This window comes from Copadichromis virginalis, linkage group LG4 (assembly GCF_057382275.1).
Source record: "Copadichromis virginalis isolate Kocher_CV1m ecotype Utaka linkage group LG4, C_Virginalis_male_GT1.1, whole genome shotgun sequence".
Classification (NCBI taxonomy): Eukaryota; Metazoa; Chordata; class Actinopteri; order Cichliformes; family Cichlidae; genus Copadichromis; species Copadichromis virginalis.
In genome coordinates, this window is record NC_140621.1 from 36,692,873 (window position 1) to 36,715,525 (window position 22,653).

Genomic DNA, 22,653 nt, shown 5'->3' on the forward strand with positions numbered 1-22,653 from the left:
CCTCTCCCTTAGAGATAGGGTGAGAAGTTCGGCCATCTGGGAGGTGCTCAGAGTAGAGCCGCTGCTGCTCCACATCGAAAGGAGCCAGCTGAGGTGGTTCGGGCATCTGACACCCCCTGGCCGCCTCCTGGGTGAGGTGTTCCAGGCATGTCCCACCGGGAGGAGGCCCCGGGGCAGACCCAGGACACGCTGGAGAGATTATATCTCTCGGCTGGCCTGGGAACGCCTTGGTATTCCCCCGGACAAGCTGGAGGAGGTGGCTGGGGAGAGGGAGGTCTGGGCCTCTTTGCTTAGGCTGCTGCCCCCGCGACCCGGCCCCGGACAAAGCGGATGAAGATGGATGGATGGATTACCCAACACTGCTAATGACAGAGTTAATAATACAGACTTAGTAATGTGTCACGTGTAGATTCATCAGCCAGATGAAGTGTTTACTGACAATTGACAGTGATAGCGCACATCATCATCACTATTCCGACAATCCTCTCCACACAGACGAGCATAAACACACTCGACTATCACTAAATCAAATTTAACACACGTTTGTAATGACGCTAATTCAGTTTACAATAGGGTTCATTCGCTCGGTCAGCAGGTGGCGGTATCCTCATCCTCATACACTGCCATTAGACTAAACAGAAGAAGAAGAAAACATCTGCACATACGCGGTAAGGATCGGGTAGACGCACCGTACGTAGTGCGCGTACTCCGAAGTGTGCTGGATTGGGACACAGCCTCTGTGTCCGACCAATCAGTCTGCCCTCTCACGCAGGCGGCGGTCCTCCGTGCATCCAACATGTTAAACTTTATTCTTTAGTCTGACCAACGGAAGCGTTAAAATCTACACACACATTCAGCCTTCGTAGTCAGAAGCTTTACTCATACACTCGTCTGTATTTAATCATTGTACTTTAGTTTGATCTTTATTTGTAAAATCAGCAGTCCATACACCCATGCTTGTTTGTGATTGGTCAGATGCTGTCAGCTACACCCTTCCTGTGAGCGTGCAGGGAAGCCCTGGGTTAGCGCCATGCTGACCTCTGAACCTGACTGGTGACATTAGGGTACATGAGCTGGGTCTGCCAGCCTCGTTGAGCAGCACAGGGTGGTGAACGTATGTGAAGTGTTTTACTGACCCCCAGTGGCCAAATGCAGGAAGTACACTTTTAGTCAAACAGGACTAAACACCCTAACTGTTTAGACAAAGTGAGATTTTGAAGGCTCAGTGTTTTGTCTCTCAGCTGCTGCCATTCTGGATCCTTGGAGGAAGGTCTTCATCTTCTACTTACACAAAGATCAGGGCCGTCCCGAGTCACCTGACCTAATGGGTTGGCTATCCTCAGATCCTGGCAGCAGGCACTTCTGCATCGCTTCTTGAATCCGAGATGATGTCTGTGGTTCTGAAGAGGTGTGCAACAGGTATCTATAGACTGCCCAGTCCAGGATTCCTGGTCCGGCGTCAAGTCTGAGCTGGTACAGGTGTGCAGAAGGCATCAGCTGCCAGTGAGTCCAGGAGCTCCTCTTCCTCATGGAGAATAATTTGGAACCAAAGAGAATCAGAATCAGATGGGACAGTTTAGTCTGGGAACTAGAACCAGAACCCAGCCCACAGTCTAAAAAGCGGGTTACAGAGGTATGGAGCTTAAAAAGCAGCTTCAAGCTGAAAGATGCAAAATATATGCTTGAATTTAAAAAAAAAAAAAAAAAACTAATAAAATGTTCATCGGATACTTTTATTTTGAATAAACTGAAGCAGCTTCCCTCACAGAGAATATCACGCAGGACCTTAATGTACAGCACAACAGAGGAAATGAAGGTCAAATGTTGCAGAGACCCGTTTCAGACTGGCACACCTGCTGCAGGTGTGTTTGTGCACCTGAGCTAAAAGGCACCCAAGAACGATCCCTGCCCCACAGCAACATGTTCACGTTTCAAAATAAAAGCTTTGAAACTGTCACGTGCCTACATTTACTACCCCTATGTATTGCCCGGTGTTGTCACATGACCCTAAACCTTTCTCCTGTGGCTCGCCACCCATCACAGCCCACAGGTTACTAACTGTTAACGGGACCTCGAGCATCGTTAGCGTGAAGACCCTCAGGTGGTCCCGGTGTGCATGTCTGGTGGTTCTTGTGACTTGTGAATGGGCAACGAACACTTCAGCGTCCACTTGGTCCTTCAGGTAAGCTAAAAGTCACACAGACTACCTGAGATGGTGAGCGAGTCAGGACGAGAAGCACACTGAGGTGTGCACCTTCACTTTCTCACACCAAGAGACTCTCGGTCAGGCTAGAAAAATGCATTGTGGGTAAAAACATGCAGGTACATCACAGTTTTGCAGTCAAACACAAGCAGCAAACCCACACCTAACAGCCCAAAGTTTACCTGGACAGTTGAAGCTGAGCCTCCTGTCGGCTCCACGTGTAGGAAAAGTTATAAAAAATCAAACACAAACATCAGGAAACACAAAGAAACTCAGAATCGGGGGAACTAGAGGCAGCTCCATGAATTTGATCAAAGACCTCAGGGGGGCTGAGAGCGGGACATTTCTATGACTCAACAGCATAAATTGTTTACAAACTGCACATGCTCAGCAGAGGTAATCCAGCAGGTCTGGGGGTGGGGTTAAAAATGATTCCTGAGAAGGATTATGGGTGAAGGTCAGATGCGCGAGGCCTTTCCCAAAGTCAGACACACACTGGCTCATTTCACCCAGTTCAGTCCAGTTTGGTCTGGTTCAGTTGGGTCGGATGTTGGCGTAGTTCTTGATGACGCCGGAGAACCTGATGATTTGGACCTCTGGGTTTTTGGGTTTGAAGTCCTGCCATAGGTACTCAGGTGACAGCACCTTGCCGGGTTTGTTGATCCACATATACCTGAGTAAAGAAGCAGGAAGTAGAATCATCTAACGATAACAACAAGGACCAGCACATCCAGCACCTGCCCAGCCACCTTTCCTACCTGTTCAGGTGACTCTCCTCCTGCCAAGCTGCCTCGATGCCCCTCTTGGCGTCGTCCTCAAAGTTCTTGCGGCAGGTTTTGGCGAGCAGGTGAACTTCTTCCACCAACCCCCCGAACGCCCCTCCACAGTAGTAGAAGTCCCCCTCCCCGGGAGCCACGTAGGCGTTGGACGCAGGACTCCGCTCGTAGGGGAACCTGCTGCGGTCATCTCTGTAGTAACCTGCAGACACAGGTGGGAGCGATGTCACTAAAAGTTCAGGGCAGAACAAAGCCGCAGAAAGCAGAAGTGAACGCACCTGAAATCTTTTTCAGAATTTGGCCTGCGTTTTTGAGATGTACTCTGAGGAGATCAAGCTGTTATTTTAGGGTTCATGTCTCTGTACCTCTTCTGTTTTCATATGAGTATGCCATAAACGTAATGCCTGTTTTTGACCTTGTGATTTGAAGCATGTGCCTTAAACTGAAATTCTCGCCCCAACAGGAGGGATGATGTAATCTGTCTGCTTGTTAGCACTCGTGTCCACAGTTTTCAAGATATTATGTTCAAATTCTGTGTGATGGGAGATACCAGTAACAGCTCCATATGGTGAAAGTTTGGTGAAAAGTCAAAATAAAGGTCACGCAGAAAAAACCTTATACTACGCAGACTTTTTGTCTTCACAACAATATAGCAGGCCTGCGATGGTTTAAGTAGCTAGGTTGGCTAAAAGCTGAGTTTGACCTCCAGAAACCAGAACAGCGTAAAACAACGCACGAATGTGTGAAAGTTTGTACAGAAGTCAACGATTTCAGCCAATTCTGCTCCGATCATAAATAAAATAAAATAAAATACAGCTTTAAGGTCATAGGTCAAAGGTCAGACATAGGATGTTTTTACTGAAACATGCCAAAGACACCAAAACAGCCTTAACCTCTGACCCTAAATGCTGGCCTGGACCATAAGCTCCGAGCTCCCTGACCTGCACTCAATCTACAGCAGGCGGTGCTGGACCAAGGCCAGGAAGATGGTGAAGGACCTCAGCCATCCCAACAACAGACTGTTCTCTCTGCTGAGGTCAGGAAAGCGATTCCGCTCCCTGAAGACCAACACAGAGAGACTGAGGAGGAGCTTCTTCCCGCAGGCGATACGGTCTCTCAATCACACCACCACACAGTACTGACCCACACATATGGTTCTTACACACACACTGGACTTTCTGGACTTTGGTTTTGCACAACACTGGTCATTATATTCTTCATTTCCAGTTAATACTTGTACAGCTGCTGTTATTGTGTATATATTTATTTATATTTAGATTTCTTCATACATTCTTATATAGTTCTATATTGTGTATTTTGTTGTACAGTTATTTTATTTTCAACTTTAATTTATATATTTTATCTTTATCTTATTCTTCCCTGTGTTGTACAGTTATTTCATTTTTAATCTTAATTTATATCTTATTCCTTCCCAGTTAAATTTACCCTTCATTCTAATTTGTGTTGTACAGTTATTTCATTTTTAACCTTAATTTATATTTTATTCCTTCCTAGTTAAATTTACCCTTTTTAATTTTTCATATTTATTTCCTATCTTATTCATAGCCTTTTCCTTTTTTGTTTTCTTTAGGTCACGAGCAGTTGTCCAAGCATTTCACTACATATCGTACTGTGTATGACTGTGTACGTGACAAATAAAATTTGAATTTGAATTTGAAGCGAGACATTTGGCCGGCGGTCACCATGGAGACCCACAGCCAGACTTTGTTTCTTTGGAGGTTCTCTGCTGATGTTTACAGATGTGGGAATACTCGGATGTGTGTGTGGGGTGTTTTTGATCGAGCTGAAACGTCGACCACGAACTCGTTATTGTACGGTTTCGTGGCAGTGCGGGAGAACAGACCTGGATGGATCACGGCCACAAGTCCTCCCAGCGACTCGGCCCCCCAGCGACCGTGGAACTTTGAGTCGACGTCCAGACAGAAGATGTAGTCGGCGCGGTTCTGAAGCTTCTTCTCGATCAGGTTCTGGATGATCTCCATCCTGCGAGCTGAGATCTCCTGCCAGCGGTTTGAGCTGGGCACCGAGCGCACCGTCAGCTGGAGGAGGAAGAGGAGGAAGGAGGCAGAGTCAGAAAACAAAGAATCCGCCAAGAGGCTGCGTTTGGTTACAGGATCCGTTTACCATTCTGCCGGCCGCCATGTTCACTTTGGGCACCTCGTTAGGGCGATCAGTGAACACGTAAAAGTCCACCCTGAAGCCAACGAAGAAGTGCTCCTCAGACGTCTGCAGAAAGTCCTTCAGGAACATGATGTACCTGTGCAGAGGAGAGGTCAAAGGTAAAGCCAGAGACGCTGCTTTTAGGCCTGCAGGGAAACCGGAGCGTTGTGATGTCACACTTACTTTCCGACAGCGAAGACTGTGGCAGCAATGGTGATGTTCTTCCTTTTGTAGATGCTGTCCAAGAGAAACGGGTTGAAGGTTCCCTCCCAGACCACCGGAGCCAACCACGGCGTCACCGTCACCACGTCAGTACGACTGCCATTACAGAGACACGGCATCATCATCTCCATCATCATCATCATCATCATATTTATCAAAAGTACAAACATCATGACCAGGGCTCTAGAGTGCGACCAATTTGGTCGCAAATGCGACCAAATTTTTCAGTGGTGCGACTAAAAAAAATATTGCAACCTTCCCTGTGGTCAACAACAGACACACATTTTGCCCCTATCGTGGACTAAACCAATCAGAGATAGTCAGGGGCGGGACCTCTCTGATTGGCCATGGTCCAGTTGAAAGTGCAGGTGGAAGTGGGAGGTGAGTAGCTTGAATAAAGGATATCGATTCATTAAATCCTGAATCGACTTTTAAATATAACTGTGTTTTGCCAGAAACGCCAGATTCTCAGATTAAAGCTCACAAAACCATTTCAACAACAACCAAACAGCAGATGAGAGCAGGTACACGGACTCCACACAAAGACGTAAACACAGACCGACGCATCAGGATCAGCTTTGTCTTTCTCGGCTTTCTCACCCGACGGCCCGCAGACGGACACGCTGTCGGAGCTCAGCGATCCTGATGCGTCCGGTCCGCGTTGTGTTTACGTCTTTTTGCGCTGATTCTGAGCTGCAGGTTTTGTCTCTCCAACCAAAAGCAAACTGCGCTTCACATTTGATCAATGTCGTCATGAATTTTGCTGTTTTGCTTCCACGACTATTAAAATCACACTCCATGCACAGCTAGCTCTCTCTCTGTACTTCAAGAACAGTTCCCGTCTCCAATCTCTGTTTTCTGTATTATTCATTGGCTTATTACCCACCAGTCTACCGTTGTTTACAGCGCTGTGGCTGCTGTCTTTTTCTTTTTCACTTAAATGACCTCGGACAAGAAAGCCTGTTTTTTCTGTTGTTCAATACTGAAGAAATTTAAACTTTATATGCAGAACATTGTAGAATATTTTTAAGGTTATCTGCTATAAAAAGCCAGACCAGGAAAATCTCCTTCATGTTTTTCTGTGTTTTATTCTCAGTTACTTTCACACAAAGGCATCTGCTGTGATGTTCACAATTCTGATGAAGTCAGTACTGATAAATGATCAGAATTATAATATTTCTGACTGTCTGAGGCCAAGTTGAATCGAATCGGGACTTTGAAAACCGGAATCGAATGGATTATAGAAATCAGTGATGATACCCAGCCCTAGTGAGCAGCCTAGGCACGACAGACGTGGATGTAGCTGTAATAGGAAAAGAACTATTGCTAACTTTTCTGTTAAGGCCTGATCCTTCTGAAATTCATAGCCAGTGCTCTGACACGGTGTCATCAATCTTTGAATGCTGAAAAAGCACAGTGTATCCAGAAAAACACATTATATTATATAAATTTAGAGCTGGGCGATATGAGATTTTTTCATATCACGATATGTTTTTTTCATTTCAGGCGATAACGATATCTATCACGATATAAGCCAAATAACTATATTTGTAAGATTTAAATGTGCCGTTGCTCACAAGTAAAATGTGAAATAATCAGCAGCTTGTTTTTAAATATTTATTTCCCATAATAAGTTCAACAGGGTAGATGTACTTAAGGAACATGAGACTTTTTCAGATAAATAAAGGCAAATATTGCAAACTACACAAAAGGCAGCCGCTAAAGCGTTTAAGTTTCAAAATAGAACAAACGAAACAGACTAAATTGTCAATTCCACTTAGAAACAAAATATTAATTCTAAAAATAAATCTTAGTTTGTTTTACAGAAGAACAGACAAAACTGACTAACTTTTGTCAATATCAAATAAACTGAGAACTAAAAGGAAATTCTCAATCTCTCCTTGTTGTATAGCTGAGCTTTTCAAACAGTTTTAACAGTTACTTTAGTCTGACAAAAGCCGAATGACGAATCAGCGCTTCCAGTCAGAGACTGAGGCTACGTCCACACGTACACGGGTATTTTTGAAAACGGAGATTTTCCGTTTTCGTTTTAAAAAATAATCCCGTCCACACATAAAGGCAGAAATGAAGGAAAACGCTGCTATGAACATGCCAAAGCAGCAGGTGGCGCTAGATTCCTAACCGTGCAGAAATGCTGGCCAATCAGAAGTCTAGAAGCCTCGGTGGGAAAAAGTAAACAAAGCTGCGGCATAGAAGCAGAACAGAGTCGTATGTGTGGAGGGACAGTAACTGTGTGTATATGTAAGCATTTAAACACTGCAGAGAGTAGAATTAACAGTATTGTAGAAATTCATTTCACCGAAACAATAACGTGGCGCACAGTGTGACGCATGCACCAGTTTATTGTATTTCCAGACTTGCTTTCGGCACAATTTACAGTGCACGCTACTCTGTTTTTTGTCAGACTTGAAATAGCCGAAATACCTTCACACTACGGAACTTCTATGGCTCTTCCGTTCGACAATCTCTCCGGCGTTGGAACCATCATCTGTTTTCTCTTCGGTCACGCTCGGTTGATTTTTCTAGTCGGCACACTCATTTCCTCCATTACCCGCTGGCTGCTTCCCAAACAAACACACGTGCGGCTTGGCACTTGTGCTGTATGTAGCAAGTCACGCGACGTGATGCTGCGGCTGTGATTGGTTCGGCTCTGCGCTACTGAATTTGGATCGGCTGACCTTTTTTTTTTTTTTTTTTTTTTAAGAGGACAAGAGCGGCGAGGTCTATCGCGATAGCTTAATTTCTCTATCGAGTAAAAGTTATATCGCGATACATATCGTTATCGTTCTATCGCCCAGCTCTATATAAATTATTATAAAATTTGTGTGCGCCTAACTTTTGTGCCGGTACGCCCATGGCAAAAAGTTAGTCTAGAGCCCTGATGACATAAAGAAGCAGAGATACTGACCCGTGCACGATGCTGGGCTGGTTGTACTTCAGACTGAAACACAGAAACAAAGAGGTTAAAGTTCAATACGAGCCAACATCACGAGCCTAACGCAGCCAAGCGCGTTCAGTTTGTCCAGCAGGGAGCGCTGCAAAAGGGACACATTTATGAGGAGTTGATGCACGCTCAATCATGCAGGTAAGGAAATCCCAAAAAATTGATTCTGTTCATCTGGATGTTTTCAGTGGGAGATTCCTCACATGAAAAGACCATCTCTGAATCGAGGAGGGGCCTAAGGGTACATCTGTCACCATCCTACAATGCTGTGACTGCAGCCATTCCCCAACTCTCTGTGAATGGTACTCGTGGACACTGATCAGTGGTCATGCATGTTAATGATCATAAACTGACCTCACAGCCCATTGTAAATCAGTGGTGCTGGTTTCATGTCCTGTTTATAAGGTTGGAAACCTGCAGCCAGCTGAGACTGAAGGAGTCACCTGATGATTATGAAAAGATGAACAGAACCAACCTTTTGGGAATACATTTATGAGTTAGATCCAGATCCTGAAGGAGCAGAATGAAAGGAAAGATCCATGATCTTCAGTCACATGCATGCAGTTCCTGCTCCTGACCAGCAGGTGTCAGCCGTCACACATTTCACAAATATGAGGACCGTTTCAAACTGCCTCTTTCACTACCTTTCCATGACCTGATGAAAACTTCATCAGCTAGAAAAGTTGATAAGGAATAAGAGGCGAGCAGAGCGGTGCTCAGATATCAGAACAAACTAACTTCAGCAAAAAATGGACTACAAAACACACATATGACGTCATGACAGCTGTTCTAACCCTGCTAATTTATGAGAACATCCAGTAAAAGAGTAACCCTTCATCCAAGAAAGAACGATCAGATCTACTCATGTCGGCAGCAGCTGTTTGCCTTTTGGGGGAAGAAAAACTGTGATGCAACAGAGTGAAGCTGCTGAGTAGAAAGGACAGTACTTACTGCTCAGGAGACTCCAGGTGGAGATCAATACCAGGCTGACTGAACGTGGTGGTTTCAACGGCAGATCTGCAGCACACACACACACACACAGTGTCTGTTTGTTACCCTTAAAAACACCTTTAGACCGGACTGACCAAGTTCCACAGATCAGCAAAGGTGCTTTATATGGTAAGGTTAAGACCCTACGATAACACAGGGAAAAGCTAACAATCAGACAGTCCTCTATTTGCAAGCACTTTGGTGACAGCGGGAAGGAAAAACTCCCTTTTAACAGGAAGAAACCTCCGACAGAATCAGGCTCAGGGAGAGCCGGGGCCATCTGCTGCGACCGGTTGGGGGGGGGGGGGGGGGGGGGGGAGAAGAGGAAGACAGGATAAAGACATGCTGTGGAAGAGAGGGAGAGTCATACAGGGCTCTAGACTGGAAACTAATTCCTCAATGGTGCGACTAAAAAAAACATCCTTGGTCGCAGCGGTGCAACCAGCCGTTAAAAAAAACTCTGAAAGTCTCCGCGTGGTCAACAGACACACATTATGCCCACATCGTGGTCAAAGCCAATCAGAGAGCGGGACCTCTGTGATTGGCTGTGGTCCACACATTCCTGTAGGCCTACCTGTCTATACATTTGAAAGCATAGGTGAATGGACAGAGTGAGTAGGGCTGGGTTTAAAATCACATTTCTGATTAAAATCAATTTTAACTTGAATAAAGCGACATCGATTCATTAAATCCTGAATGATTTAAAAATAAATGTATTTCACCAGAAACGCCAGAATCTCAGGTTGAAGCTCACAAAACTGTTTCAACAACCACCAAACTGCTAAAACAGGAAACACCCCCCCATTAAAGTGTCACAACCAACCACCCATGCTGAAACCAGCTTTACTGCCTGTTGTCAGTAGCAACAAACAGTAAAGCCGGTCTGCGCTATGGGCTGAACCACTGTTAATGGTGGTTGGGGGGGGGACACACTTTGTATTCAGTTTTAGGATTTATAGGCAATGTTAACTGTAGCTTATTTTAATTGTATGCTAAACTGGGGTGGCAAGAGATTTTTGTAGGGTGGCACACGCCACCCCTGTAGATCCGGCCCTGCATTCAGTGGTATGCAAAAGTTTAGGCACCGCCGATCATTTTCATGTTTTTCCTTCATAAATCATTGGTTGTTCGGATCAGCAATTTAATTTAAATATATCATATAGCGGACAAACACAATGATATTTGAGAAGTGAAATAAAGTTTATAGGATTTACAGAAAGTGTGCAGAAGTTACGTAAACTAAATTAGGCAGGTGCATAAATTTGGGCACCCTTGTCATTTTATTGATTTGAATACCTTTAGCACTAATTATTGGAACATAAAATTTGTTTGGTGAGCTCATTGACCCTTGACCTACATACACAAGTGACCGTGGTTCAGGGGGTTGGGAAGCTCATCTTGTAACCGGAAGGTTGCCAGTTCGATCCCCAACTCTGTCTGTCTGCCTTGGTTGCTCGATGGCGTGATATGGCAGCCTCGCTTCTGTCAGTCTGCCCCAGGGCAGCTGTGGCTGTAACTGTAGCTGCCTCCACCAGTGTGTGAATGTGAGAGTTAATGAATAGTGGAGTTGTAAAGCACTTTGTGAATTCAATCCATTATTATTATTACTAATCCAGACATGAGAAGGGTATTTAGGGTGGCCAATTGCAAGTTTTCCTCCTCTTTGCATCTTCTCTCGAGAGTGGCTACATGGGAGCCTCAAAACAACTCTCAAATGACCTGAAAACAAAGATTGTTCAACATCATGGTTTAGGGGAAGGATACAAAAAACTGTCTCGGAGAATTCAGCTGTCAGTTTCCACTGTCACCGGAAGTGACAGGTCAAGGAAAATCTTAGATAAGCAGAGGCGAAGAATAGTGAGGACAGTCTCAGTCAACCCACACACCAGCTCTAAAGACCTACAACATCATGTTGCTGCAGATGAAGTCACTGTGCATCGTTCAACTATTCAGCGCACTTTGCACAAAGAGATGCTGTATGCGAAAGTGATGCAGAAGAAGCCTTTTCTGTGTACATGCTACAAACGGTGTCTCTTGAGGTATGCTAAAGCAGCGTTCCCCAACCCCCGGGCCTCGGACCGGTACCGGTCCGTGAGTCGTTTGGTACCGGGCCGCGAGAGTTGAGGCTCAGGTGTGAAATGTATGGTTTTCAGGGTTTTTAGCGGTTTTCAGCGTTATTTTGTTATTGTTTTTAAGCGTTAACTCGGTTTTCTTGGGTCTTTTCACGTGTGTTATGAATAAATCTTCTTTTTTTTCGGTACCGGTACTAGTTTTATTTTATTGTATTTATCCGTGACACATTAAAGGCCGGTCTGTGAAAATAATGTCGGGCATAAACCGGTCCGTGGCGCAAAAAAGGTTGGGGACCGCTGTGCTAAAGCACATTTGGACAAGCCAGCTTCATTTTGGAATAAGGTGCTGTGGACTGATGAAACTAAAACGGAGTTATTTGGACATAACAAGGTATGCATGGTGGAAACAGAACAGCATTTCAAGAGAAACACTTGCTACCCACGGTAAAATGTGGAGGTGGTTCCATCATGCTGTGGGGCTGTGAGGCCAGGGCAGGGACTGGAAATCTTGTTAAAGTTGAGCGTCGCATGGATTCCAGTCAATATCAGCAGATTCTTGAGAACAATGTTCAAGAATCAGTCACAAAGTTGCGCTGGGGCTGGATATTTCAACAAGACAACGACCCGAAACACTGCTCAAAGTCTACTAAGGCGTTCAGCAGAGGATCAAAAAAAATGTACTGGAATGGCCATCTCAGTCCCCAGAAATAAATAATATTGAAAATCTATGGTGTGACTTAAAGCGGGCTGTCCATGCTTGGAAACCATCAAACCTGACTGAACTGGAGAGGTTTTGTAAGGAAGAATGGTCCAAAATACGTTCAACCAGAATCCAGACTCTCATTGGAACCTACAGGAAGTGTTTAGAGCCTGTTATTTCTGCAAAAGGAGGATCTACTCAATAGGGCTGGGCCATATTATACCGCTGAATGCATGATAGAATATTGGTAAAACGCTCATGCGCAGTGCCTTTGTTTTCATACGCAGATGGCCGATTGTTGAGTGAAACGAATGAACCAGAACTGGTTTGTAAAAATGCTGCAACTTCATGTGGAACTGGTTTTTCGTGTTTGTCCATCAGATACACAACAAAGCACATTTTTTTGTAGAACGTGCAAGCGGGCCGTCGTTATTACCGTATTTGTTGGACTAAGGTGCTCGTAAATCTGGTCCTAAACTCCCTCTGCTTCAGGTCCTAAAGTCAAACGAACACTGCAGCATCACTTAGAGTTAAAAACTGTCTAAATTCTTTCATCTTTAATAAAACGACCAGCGTTGCTGCTTTACCAGGTGTAACTATGAAGTTTAACATCCAGGCATCCATGAAAACAAAATTTATTACATTTAACGGAGTTAGAAGTTAGCAGGACGTTAGCTCGCTAGTTTCGCTTGTTACCCAAGCATGATATAGCATGTTCTGACAGAGATTTTTCAAAAAATTTAATCATACTGCTCTGCTGTCACTTCCAACATAAATGAAGACAGAAAACTAAACAGCAGTGACGTTTGTAGGGTTACTGAAGTTGGGCTAGCTGCTATATAATGATGTGCTATGTGATCGCTAGCGACACAGCTATGTTAGCATAGCATAAACACAGTGAAGCTGGAGGATGAACACTAACACTTTTCCACTTGATAAAAGTTAACGTGAGGGTTCCTGATGGTTAGGGACAAATGCAATCGCATGGCAGGATGCTGTAAACGGACCAAACTTCAGTCAGAACAACTGAGATAATCCATCCACAATACGAGATTAGTCATTAATATACTGCAACAACTGCAACAACAAAGTTCGATTTATCTGACTCCTTTGTTTCGCTTAATGTGCGCTATAATCCCGTGCACCTTATGGTCCGAAAAAAACGTATTTGACTTTTTTTATTTGGCACACTGCAGTTTAATGTTGCAAAGCACCTCTTTTTAACTTCAGTGGATATTATACATGGTTAACTCAGGATATGTCAGCACATTTCTACTGGAAATGCCTTTTGGTTAAACCTTCAGCAAGAAATTTGCATTTGCACTGTTAAATTTTTATATAGCTTTAATGCACTCAAAAAACAGCTGCTTGTTTAAGTAAAATAAATGGAAGGTGTTTTTTTGCACTAGTAAAGTTGTGGAGTTGTATTTTGTCTCACATCAATTATATCATTATCGCAAATTTTCAAATATATATCGTGATAAATATTTTTGGCCATATCGCCCTGCTCTAACTACTAAATATATTGATGCAATTTTTCTGTTGGGGGGTGTCCAAATTTATGCACCTGCCTAATTTAGTTTACCGTATTTTCACGACCATAAGGGCACTGTGCTAAAAGGCGCAGTCTCAGTTATGTGTGCCATTACTGTATTTAACACACACATAAGGCGCACTGGATCATAGGGCGCATACAAGTACCGTATGCGTATTTAAAAATAAAGCGGGAGCAAACCTGAATTCGGTACCTTACTCACATTTCTATTACCGGTAATCGTCATCATCAACAACACACAAGCATACAAGTGTGCGTATTTAAAAATAAAGCAGGAGCAAAACAAAGTTTGGTACTCACATTTTTATCATCAATCAAACCCATCGAAGTCCTCATCCTCTGTGTCTGAATTGAACAGCTGCGCTAAATCTCCATCAAACATGCCAGGTTCACTCTCTTCACCGTCAGAGTCACTTTCCGTGCTGTGCGGCTCCTCGGAAACGATGCCGGCTTTTGCGAAAGCTCGAACAACAGTGCCAGCAGACATGTTAGCCCAAGCATCTACAATCCATTGGCAAATTGTGGCGTAACTCGCCCGGCGCTGCCTTCCACTCTTAGTGAAACTGTGGTCTCCACCGGTCATCCATCGCTCCCAGGCCGCTCGCAGCCTTACTTTGAACGGGCGGTTCACACCGATGTCCAGCGGTTGGAGTTCCTTTGTCAGGCCTCCTGAATGACAGCAAGCTCACAGTTCATTTGCTTCACTTGTTTTTTCACATCGGCTGTGAGATGGGCACGCATAGAGTCACAGATCAACAGCGATGGTGATGCGTGGAAAAAACCACCTGGTCTCCTTACATACACCTCCCTCAGCCACTCTTTCATCATTTCCTCATCCATCCAGCCCTTTTCATTTGCCTTAATGATGATTTCTGCTGGAAACTTCTCTTTAGGCAAAGTCTTTCGCTTAAAAATCACCATAGGCGGCAGTTTCTGTCCATTAGCATGGCAGCCAAGCACAACAGTAAAAGAAGACTTTTCGTGCCCCGTTGTGCGTATCGCTACCGTGCTGGTCCCCTGCTTCTCCACAGTGTGACTCACCGGGATGTCAAAAGTGAGCGGGACCTCGTCCATGTTTGTGATGTGGCTGGGCTGGATGTTTTTGTCGCCGATGTGTTTGCTGCAGTAGGAGCGGAAGATGGCCAGCTTTTCCTTATAATCCGCTGGAAGTTGCTGCGCTACCGTAGTCCTGGTCCGGATGGAAAAATGGCACCGTTTCATAAAACGAAAGCACCAAGACGGACCTCCTTGGAAATGTTCAATGTTCATCTCTTCAGCTAGTGAAACTGCTTTTAGCTGAATGGTGACTGTCGAAACGCTTCTCCCGCTCGCTCTTTGCTCGATGATCCACCGCTCGAGTCTTTCCTCCAACTCGGGCCACCTCGCCTTATGTCTGCGGAAACTCAGCTGCGTCTTCTTGACCTGCCGGAGCTTGTTTTCCAGCTTCCTCCATTTGCGAACCATCGATTCATTAATCTTAAATTCTCTCGCGGCTGCTCGATTTCCATGTTCCTCCGCGTAGCTGATGGCCTTCAGTTTAAACTGTGCTTCGTAAGCGTGTCTCTTTGCCATTTTCAGGGTTGTTAAAACAACGATGTCCTGCATAATGCACATACCTGTCCTTTTATACAGGTATGTGCGATTGTCCCGGTATATACGATCAACGCCCACACTTCACCCTTTAACGTTCTCATGGTGTTCTCTACTACGTCCTCCTTACAACACACAGGGCGCACTGCACTATAGGACGCGCCGCACTTTTTGAAGAAAATCTAAGACTTTTAAGTGCGCCTTATGGTCATGAAAATACGGTAAGTAACTTTTGCACACTTTCTGTAAATCCTATAAACTTCATTTCACTTCTCAAATATCACTGTTTGTCTGCTATATGATATATTTAAATTAAATTGCTGATCCAAACAACCAATGAAGGAAAAACATGAAAATTATCAAGGGTGCCCAAACTTTTGCATACGACTGTAGATCTGTTTCAAAGCACTGCAGCACCTGTAACACCTGTTAGCTGTGTGACTCTTTCAAGGATCTGGCCTGTCATTAGCTAAGAGCGCTGGCTCTTTGGGTCTAGCTACTGCCAGCTTGAAGGCCTGTGGTACATCTCTGAGTCCTCTGAGCTTCATTCATGACTCATTTTAACCAATGGATGTTTGTATCTGTATGTCTGTGTCTATATGTCAGGTTGGGTATCAGACGCCACCTCTCTGGGGACATCTCAGGACCTCTAAGGTATGGAGGCCTATCTCCCCCCACCACTCCCCCTGCCAGTGGTGGACTCCCTCAGGTGTCGGTGCGTTGGTGGTTCTTTGTGTCCGGGGATGGACGTCCAGGTACACACCGGCTCACTCCTTGGCGGCCGCTTATCGGGGCCTGGAGCCTGGGGCTCGCTCGGGCCACTTCGGGGGTGGGGTGCCCCCGGCCTCTCGGCCTGGGGCTCGGTCACTCAGGCACGGCTGGCTGCCGGCGGAGCTCACGGGCGCGTCACTGCAACCCCCCCTGGCTTCTGCTCCGCGGCTGCTGAGTGAGCCCTCATCTGGGACTCTCCTCAGCTCTTACTGGGACAGTGGCGCGGCTGCCCCTCTGTTGGTCTTCCTTGGTCTCTTGTGTTCTGGGGGCCTCTGGATGTCTGGAGTTTTGATCTCCTCCATACCTGCTTCATGCCCTGGAGGACGGGGCTGTGGCCCCCCCACACCCTCTAACAGATCATTACATGAAGGAACCTTTTAAAAACAAGCGCGTCCATGCTCACAGGTGTACACACGGGTGATCACACCCACAAACTACACCCTTTTTGGCTCCTATCTCAAAGCACACTGTGTTCTGTTGATCTTATGTGCTGCACAATAATGTTTAACATTTAGTATTTACTGTCATATTCCCATATATCATTGTGATGTTGTTTATTCTATTACTCTTGTTCTCTTCTGCTTGTTTTCTTTTTTCTTTCTCAACAGGTGATCCAGGTGATCGATAGATGCATTTTTTGTCTGCTTATTTTGTTGGTTTTTGTTTTTTTGCCCTTTATCCCCGTCCCTCTTCTCCGCTGTTTTTCTTTCCCTCTTTCTTTTCCCCAGTCAAATCTGTCCCGTATTTAGCAAGTGAAAATAAATAAAATAAACAATAAAAGGTGAATCAAATGGACCATTATGGCAAGGCTGGGATGGTCCATTTGGTAAAGTAAATCCGTTGGGCATCTTCTTCTTCTTCGCCTTTAGACAAAAATTCTGATGCAAATGAGCCGAACGGGACAGGCAAAAAAAAGATATGAGTGCCGCCTTAAACACAGACACACAGAGTTCTTGTTACTTACCCCGCCTCCACTGTCTTCCACTTCTCCTCAAAGGACAGCGAGACTCTGCATGACACAGAGATCAAAGTTAGCCCCGCCCACCTCTGACAGGTTACCGGTTATCGATCAGATCCCGGTAACCCGCTCCCATCTTATTATCGGTGTTGTCGTGAGCGCATGAAGCAAAGATATTCCACACAGCCAATCACCAGCCAGAACAAAAAATGTGCAAGCCAATCACGTGTCAGCACAGCACGGGGCGCGGTCATGCGCCATCAGACACGTCTGCTTGTTATCGCCGTGACAATGGAGACACTTCTCCAACTTCGGCGATCGTAGCTCAAGAGTTGGGAGTTCGCCTTGTAATCGGAAGGTTGCCGGTTCGAGCCCCGGCTCCGATAGTCTCGGTCGTTGTGTCCTTGGGCAAGACACTTCACCAGTTGCCTACTGGTGGTGGTCAGAGGGCCTGGTGGCACCAGTGTCCGGCAGCCTCGCCTCCGTCAGTGCGCCCCAGGGCGGCTGTGGCTACAATGTAGCTGCCATCACCAGTGTGTGAATGTGTGGAAGATTGCGTATAGTGTAAAGCGCTTTGGGGTCCTTAGGACCAAGTAAAACACTATACAAATACAGACCATTTACCATTTGTTAACGACCTTTGACCTTGAACAGCCGTTTCTGTCAAACACTGAAGAACAACACTTCGCAGAGTCAGCTAACCCACACTGCCCCCTGCTGACAGTAAACAGCAGTGCACAGGAAGCCCTGAGGAGGCTTTGGGGTAACGCAGGTGTGAGGCCCGAGCGCACAAACAGACAGAGGACACAAAAAGGTCTCCTGTGTAACTCGACTCCATCAACAGGACACAATGCAGAGCTCACAGCTGCTCTTTCAGCTGCAGACGCCACGAGGAAGAAAATCCCAGAAAAATGAATCTGTGAAAAGCAAAAGGTTTTCTCCGAAACGGAACAAAGGAGGGTTTGGGTGTTGCTGCAGCCAACGTCGGCCATCTTTCCCTAACTCTGCCCTCGCCCCCATAACCATCAGCCAAGTGTCACAGCATTCCCAGAGAGGAACACTGATCCCAGACCTGCGCTGTTTCACACCTTCATCACCCTCGGTGTGCCTGTGGATGTGAAGCTGATTGGTCAGGGTGCGCAGAGAAAACATGCTGGAATCAGCTGAGCAGACCACACACGTCAAACACTGAGAGGGGGGGTGGCTTACGGATGTGCAGCTGCTGCAGCTACAGGTGAAACAGGTGAGTCACTCTTCCACGAAACACATAAGCCTGGCGTGAGTTCATTTCCATGGCCAGTGAAAGTGAAATGGAAATCAGGTCATGGAAAAAGTTTTCACAGAAGAGAGAAACACATCAGGGACGTAACCAGGGAAACCATCAGTGGTAAAACACTTCACAGATCTGAGATCCAGGCGCTCCGGAGGCTCTCACGCTTGCCTGTGGGGAGCAGAGAGCTGCCAAACGTGTGGACGAGCTGCAGCTCGGGGACCAGCAGGTCCAAACATCCCCAGAACCCTGTTACACCCACTTTAGCTCATTGCTAAATCCCAGTTAGGTTTCCTTAGCCCTCGCGCTGACCGGCAGCTCTCACTTTACCCGCCCCTTTCTGCTGATTGGCTGCCCCGGCACACGGAAGTGTCATGTTAGTCATGTCCAAATTCATGGGCTGCTGCATACTGAGGACCCGGCCTTCGCGGTCTACGTGGGCGGGTCCTCAGAAGGTCGGGTACGCCGGAAGTAAACGGCTGTGAAATTGTACAGTCTAGCCTTCAGATTAGCGTCACCGCTGTCTGGGTGAAGTTTAATAAACTCAGCCGTCTGCTCCTTGCTGTCTAAAATATAACAGGACACTGGCGTAAACTCTCGACCGTCTCACACGTCTGTTTAATCAGTTTTCTGTTTGATGTTTATTCAGCTGTGTGAAAACCACCCGGGGGATTAAAAAGGGTTTTTTTTTAATATAATTTGATCTAATAACTTTAATCTCAGCCAAACTGATTGCCTCACAAACAAAGCCCAACAATAACATTTTAAGTTATCTAAGTGACTTATATATCACGTTTAACCTAAGTAGCGAAAGACCGCGGGGGTCTGAAAATGATGTGCCGGGAGTTGTGCCGTTCTTGGCGGCTCCAGTAACCCTCGAGCTCCCGGCTAGCTATCGAGCTGGTGGGTAACAGACGTCTCCGAAAACGTCGGAGCACTTTTGCAAATATGTGATATCTTGATAAACCGAGCAGATATTTGACATTTACACAGCTACTTTCTGCCTGAAAATATGTTAAAAGTTTATTTTGTGACCCAGAAAGATTAATAAGAGTAATTTTAAAACTTAGCAGCGGCCGCCATTGTTGAAAACTGGAATTGGCTGGGCCGCGCTATGAATTCTGGGATATGTGACTTTTTTTATTTCACCATTCATTAACTGCACAGAGAAGGCCTCGTTTAAATATGTTAATGTTTTCTTTAAGCAAAGACTATTAATAAAGTTTGTCATGACTGGGCCAAGTGTCCTCTTTTTTGGAAATCAAAGCATGGTCACCCTAACATGAATCCACTTCCTGGCTGTGACATCATCATCAGATCATCCAATGAATCCAACACAGCTTCACGTCTCGTTCGGTTTGTGTTGATGCAGCTTCCAACATTCACGCCGATTCGTGCGCTCAGACTGGGTCACGTGACCGTTTCAGCTGCAGTTCAAACTCAGACAGGAAGCTCTGTGACTTTTATTTTGAAAGTCAGAGACTTAGCAAAGAGGAAGCTAGCAGGAAGGAATCATGCGTGTCTGTGCGAGTGTGTGTGTTACCTGTAGTACTGGGACAAGTACAGCAGCCTGTGGGGTCAAACAAACACAATCATTAATCAATCAGCAGACCTTTAGCTCGTTAACATGTTCCTAACCCGAACGGCATTAGGTCGAGCGCCTCTCCTCGCCAACACGCCTACACTCAGGCTCGACCGCCGCCTCGGTCAGAGGTTACATTCTGTAAAACCAGACTATTACTGGACTGTACACATGATCATCAGGTGTTTGCGATAGAGCTGACCAATAGGAGCGCACGAACACACAAAGCTTCAGTCATCAGCCTGAACACACCTGAACAAACTGCTGTCACTCACGAGGCTTTGTGCCATTGTGAACCCTGAACGACGCAACGCTGCAAGCTCGAACACAGAGACGGGAACAAAGAGACGCCCTGAGCAGACCGAGCTACAGACCTGGCAGGATCCGCCTGAAACCTGAGCATGCTCCGTGTGTTTGCTCTGCTCAAAGCTGACATCGCAGAGGTCGAACAGAGGCTTCAGTAGTAAACGCCACATTAACAGTAGTATTAAACGCAGTATTAACTGTAGTATAAGTACATGAACTCACCCCAGCAGCACAGTGACAGACAGGATCACAGTCACAGCTTTTGTGTGGAGCACGGCCATCTTTCAGACCGGGACGGGTCCGATCCTCGCAGGTCTCTCGGTCCAGATCAGGACCACATCAACCACCGAGACCGCGTCCAGCACTTGGCTTCTGATCCAGCAAGTCTAATAAAACCAGCCCGACTCCTCTGTGTCTGCACAGAACGCAGCGTTTACTGGCTGGATCTGATTAGCAGGTTGAAGTGTTCAGGCACAACTCACATCCTCCACACCCTAGAGAGAGAGAGAGCAAGAGAATCTGAACTGTTAATAAAGGAGCAGCCAGTCAGCGGAGAAATGGGAGGAGCTAAAGCAGCTTGTTGGTGAATGGAGGGGCTGCAGCAACGTCCAGTCTCAGAAAGAAGATCAGCAGGTACACACCTGTGGCTCAGGTTACCTGAGACAGCCCCCTCCTCCTCTCACGGCTGGATCACATTTAAAGCCCGCCCTGACTTCCTGTACGCTCTGACCTCCTTATCGCATCGTTATACGAAGCTTCTTTTCACAACTGTAAACCGAGACGCGTGTTTCGGCGCCATGAAGTCTGAAGTTATCTGGGCCTAAAATAACACAGCTGTAAACGGAGCGCGGTCACCTGACACAGGTGTGCTGTTGTCACAGTAACATAAAGTCGTCACATCAAACCTTCACACCGTGCGCAGGTGAATGTCACAGAAGACAGCAAAGCCCCGCCCACATTCAAGTAGCACTGCAGCATTCCAAAATGAAGCTTTTTTGCTTCAATGTTTCATTGAAGACACAAGTTGTGCTTTCTCCTTTGAATATTAATGATTGCTTAATAATTACCAAAAAGATTCATTTCTGATTCTTCAGTTAGTCAATAAAAGACATCAGCTCATCATGCAGGTGTGGAGCTGTGTCCACTCCCGTGGAACAACATGAAGGTATGCACACGCATCACATGACAGTCCTCTGTTTGTGTGAAAACGATGGTTGTTGTTGTTGTGCAGGATCATAAGCCTTTGCCTCCCTCCTGAGCTGAGCTCCAGCAGATCCTCGCTGGTCTGGAGTCGCTAACAGTACATCACATGTGCAGCTGCTCCTCTCAGCAGAAACAGGTAAACAGTTTTCCTGAGCTGCTCGGTCCTCCTCCGGCACAGAGGTCAGAGCACCTGCAGTGAAGCAGAGGGGAACAGCTCCAAAAACACAGATTTGTTCCTGTTTTAAGGTCTTGGAGCGTTTCCTCATTCTGAAATCACTTCCTGGCTTTGAAAGTAGCGGCGGTTTGGGCATCTGACAGGGATGCCTCCAGGGTGAGGTGTTCTGGCCATGTCCCACTGGGAGGAGGCCCGGGGCAGACCTTACAATGCCGTGATTGCAGCAATTCCCCAACTCTCTGTGAATGGTACTCATGGTCTTTGATCAGTGGGTTTTGGTCAGTGGTTGTTGATCAATGGTCATGAGAATTTGCATAATTATGATTAAGGAACTGACCTCACAGCCCATTGTTCCTTCAGTGGGCTGGTTTCAGTCATTATGTAAATGTCCTGTTTATAAGATTGAAACCTGCGGTCAGCTGAGACTGAAGACGTCACTTGGATGAGTGACGAAACGTTTCTCCCAGAAAACGATACGTCCAGATCAGGGGTGCCCAATCTCGGTCCTCGAGAGCTACCGTCCTGCAGCTTTTAGATGCATCCTTGTTCCCACACACCCGAATCAAATGAATGGCTTGTTATCAGGCCTTTGCCAAACATGATGGCATGCTGAAGAGGTAATCACACCATTTGATTCAGCTGTGTTGGAGTAGGGATGCATCTAAAAGCTGCAGGATAGTAGCTCTTGAGGACTGGGATTGGGCAGCCCTGGTCCAGATGAACAGAATCAACTTTTGGAGATCTATATATAACCCCTTTGTAAACGCTGTTCACCGAAGTCTATTTACCAACATACGTAAAGATATTACACATAAAAAATACACGGAAACATTGGAAATGACTTTTTGGCACAACACCGGCACTACACTTCATGATGTCTCCGTCTCTCCGTTTCCAGCCCGGAGCTGCCAACCAACCCGGAAACAGCGCGACACACACGGGCGGGCGGACGGACAGCACGTACCTGTGCAGGCGCTCGTCGCTCTCCTCCGTCTTCTTTCTTTTTCTTTCTTTCTTTCTTACAGTTGTACTGGCGGTTGGCAAACAATTGAAAGGTGCCTGTCTTCTTCGTCTGTCTCACCTTCACTTCCTGCTCCGCCACAGCCAGCGGGGAGGCCACGCCCCCTAACCTCC

The 22,653-nt window shown here is 46.1% G+C and overlaps 1 protein-coding gene across 2 annotated transcripts; it reads right to left on the reverse strand.

Annotated features, from left to right (window-relative positions):
- Window positions 1-1,714: 1,714 nt before the first annotated feature.
- On the reverse strand, window positions 1,715-22,651 carry LOC146712127 (globoside alpha-1,3-N-acetylgalactosaminyltransferase 1-like). Of its 2 annotated transcripts, XM_085455287.1 has the most exons (11): window positions 22,484-22,651; window positions 20,364-20,635; window positions 19,797-19,823; window positions 16,990-17,034; window positions 9,299-9,364; window positions 8,312-8,344; window positions 5,344-5,478; window positions 5,125-5,257; window positions 4,844-5,039; window positions 2,962-3,181; window positions 1,715-2,876 (listed from the first exon to the last, which is right to left on the reverse strand). In XM_085455287.1, exons 2-11 carry the CDS (start codon window positions 20,420-20,422, stop codon window positions 2,738-2,740), a joined length of 1,053 nt encoding a protein of 350 aa, XP_085311413.1. In that variant the 5' UTR covers window positions 20,423-20,635; window positions 22,484-22,651; the 3' UTR covers window positions 1,715-2,737. The 2 variants fall into 2 exon arrangements, with proteins under 2 accessions (XP_085311413.1, XP_085311414.1); XM_085455288.1 differs by lacking the exon at window positions 16,990-17,034.
- Between the last annotated feature and the right edge of the window lie 2 nt (window positions 22,652-22,653).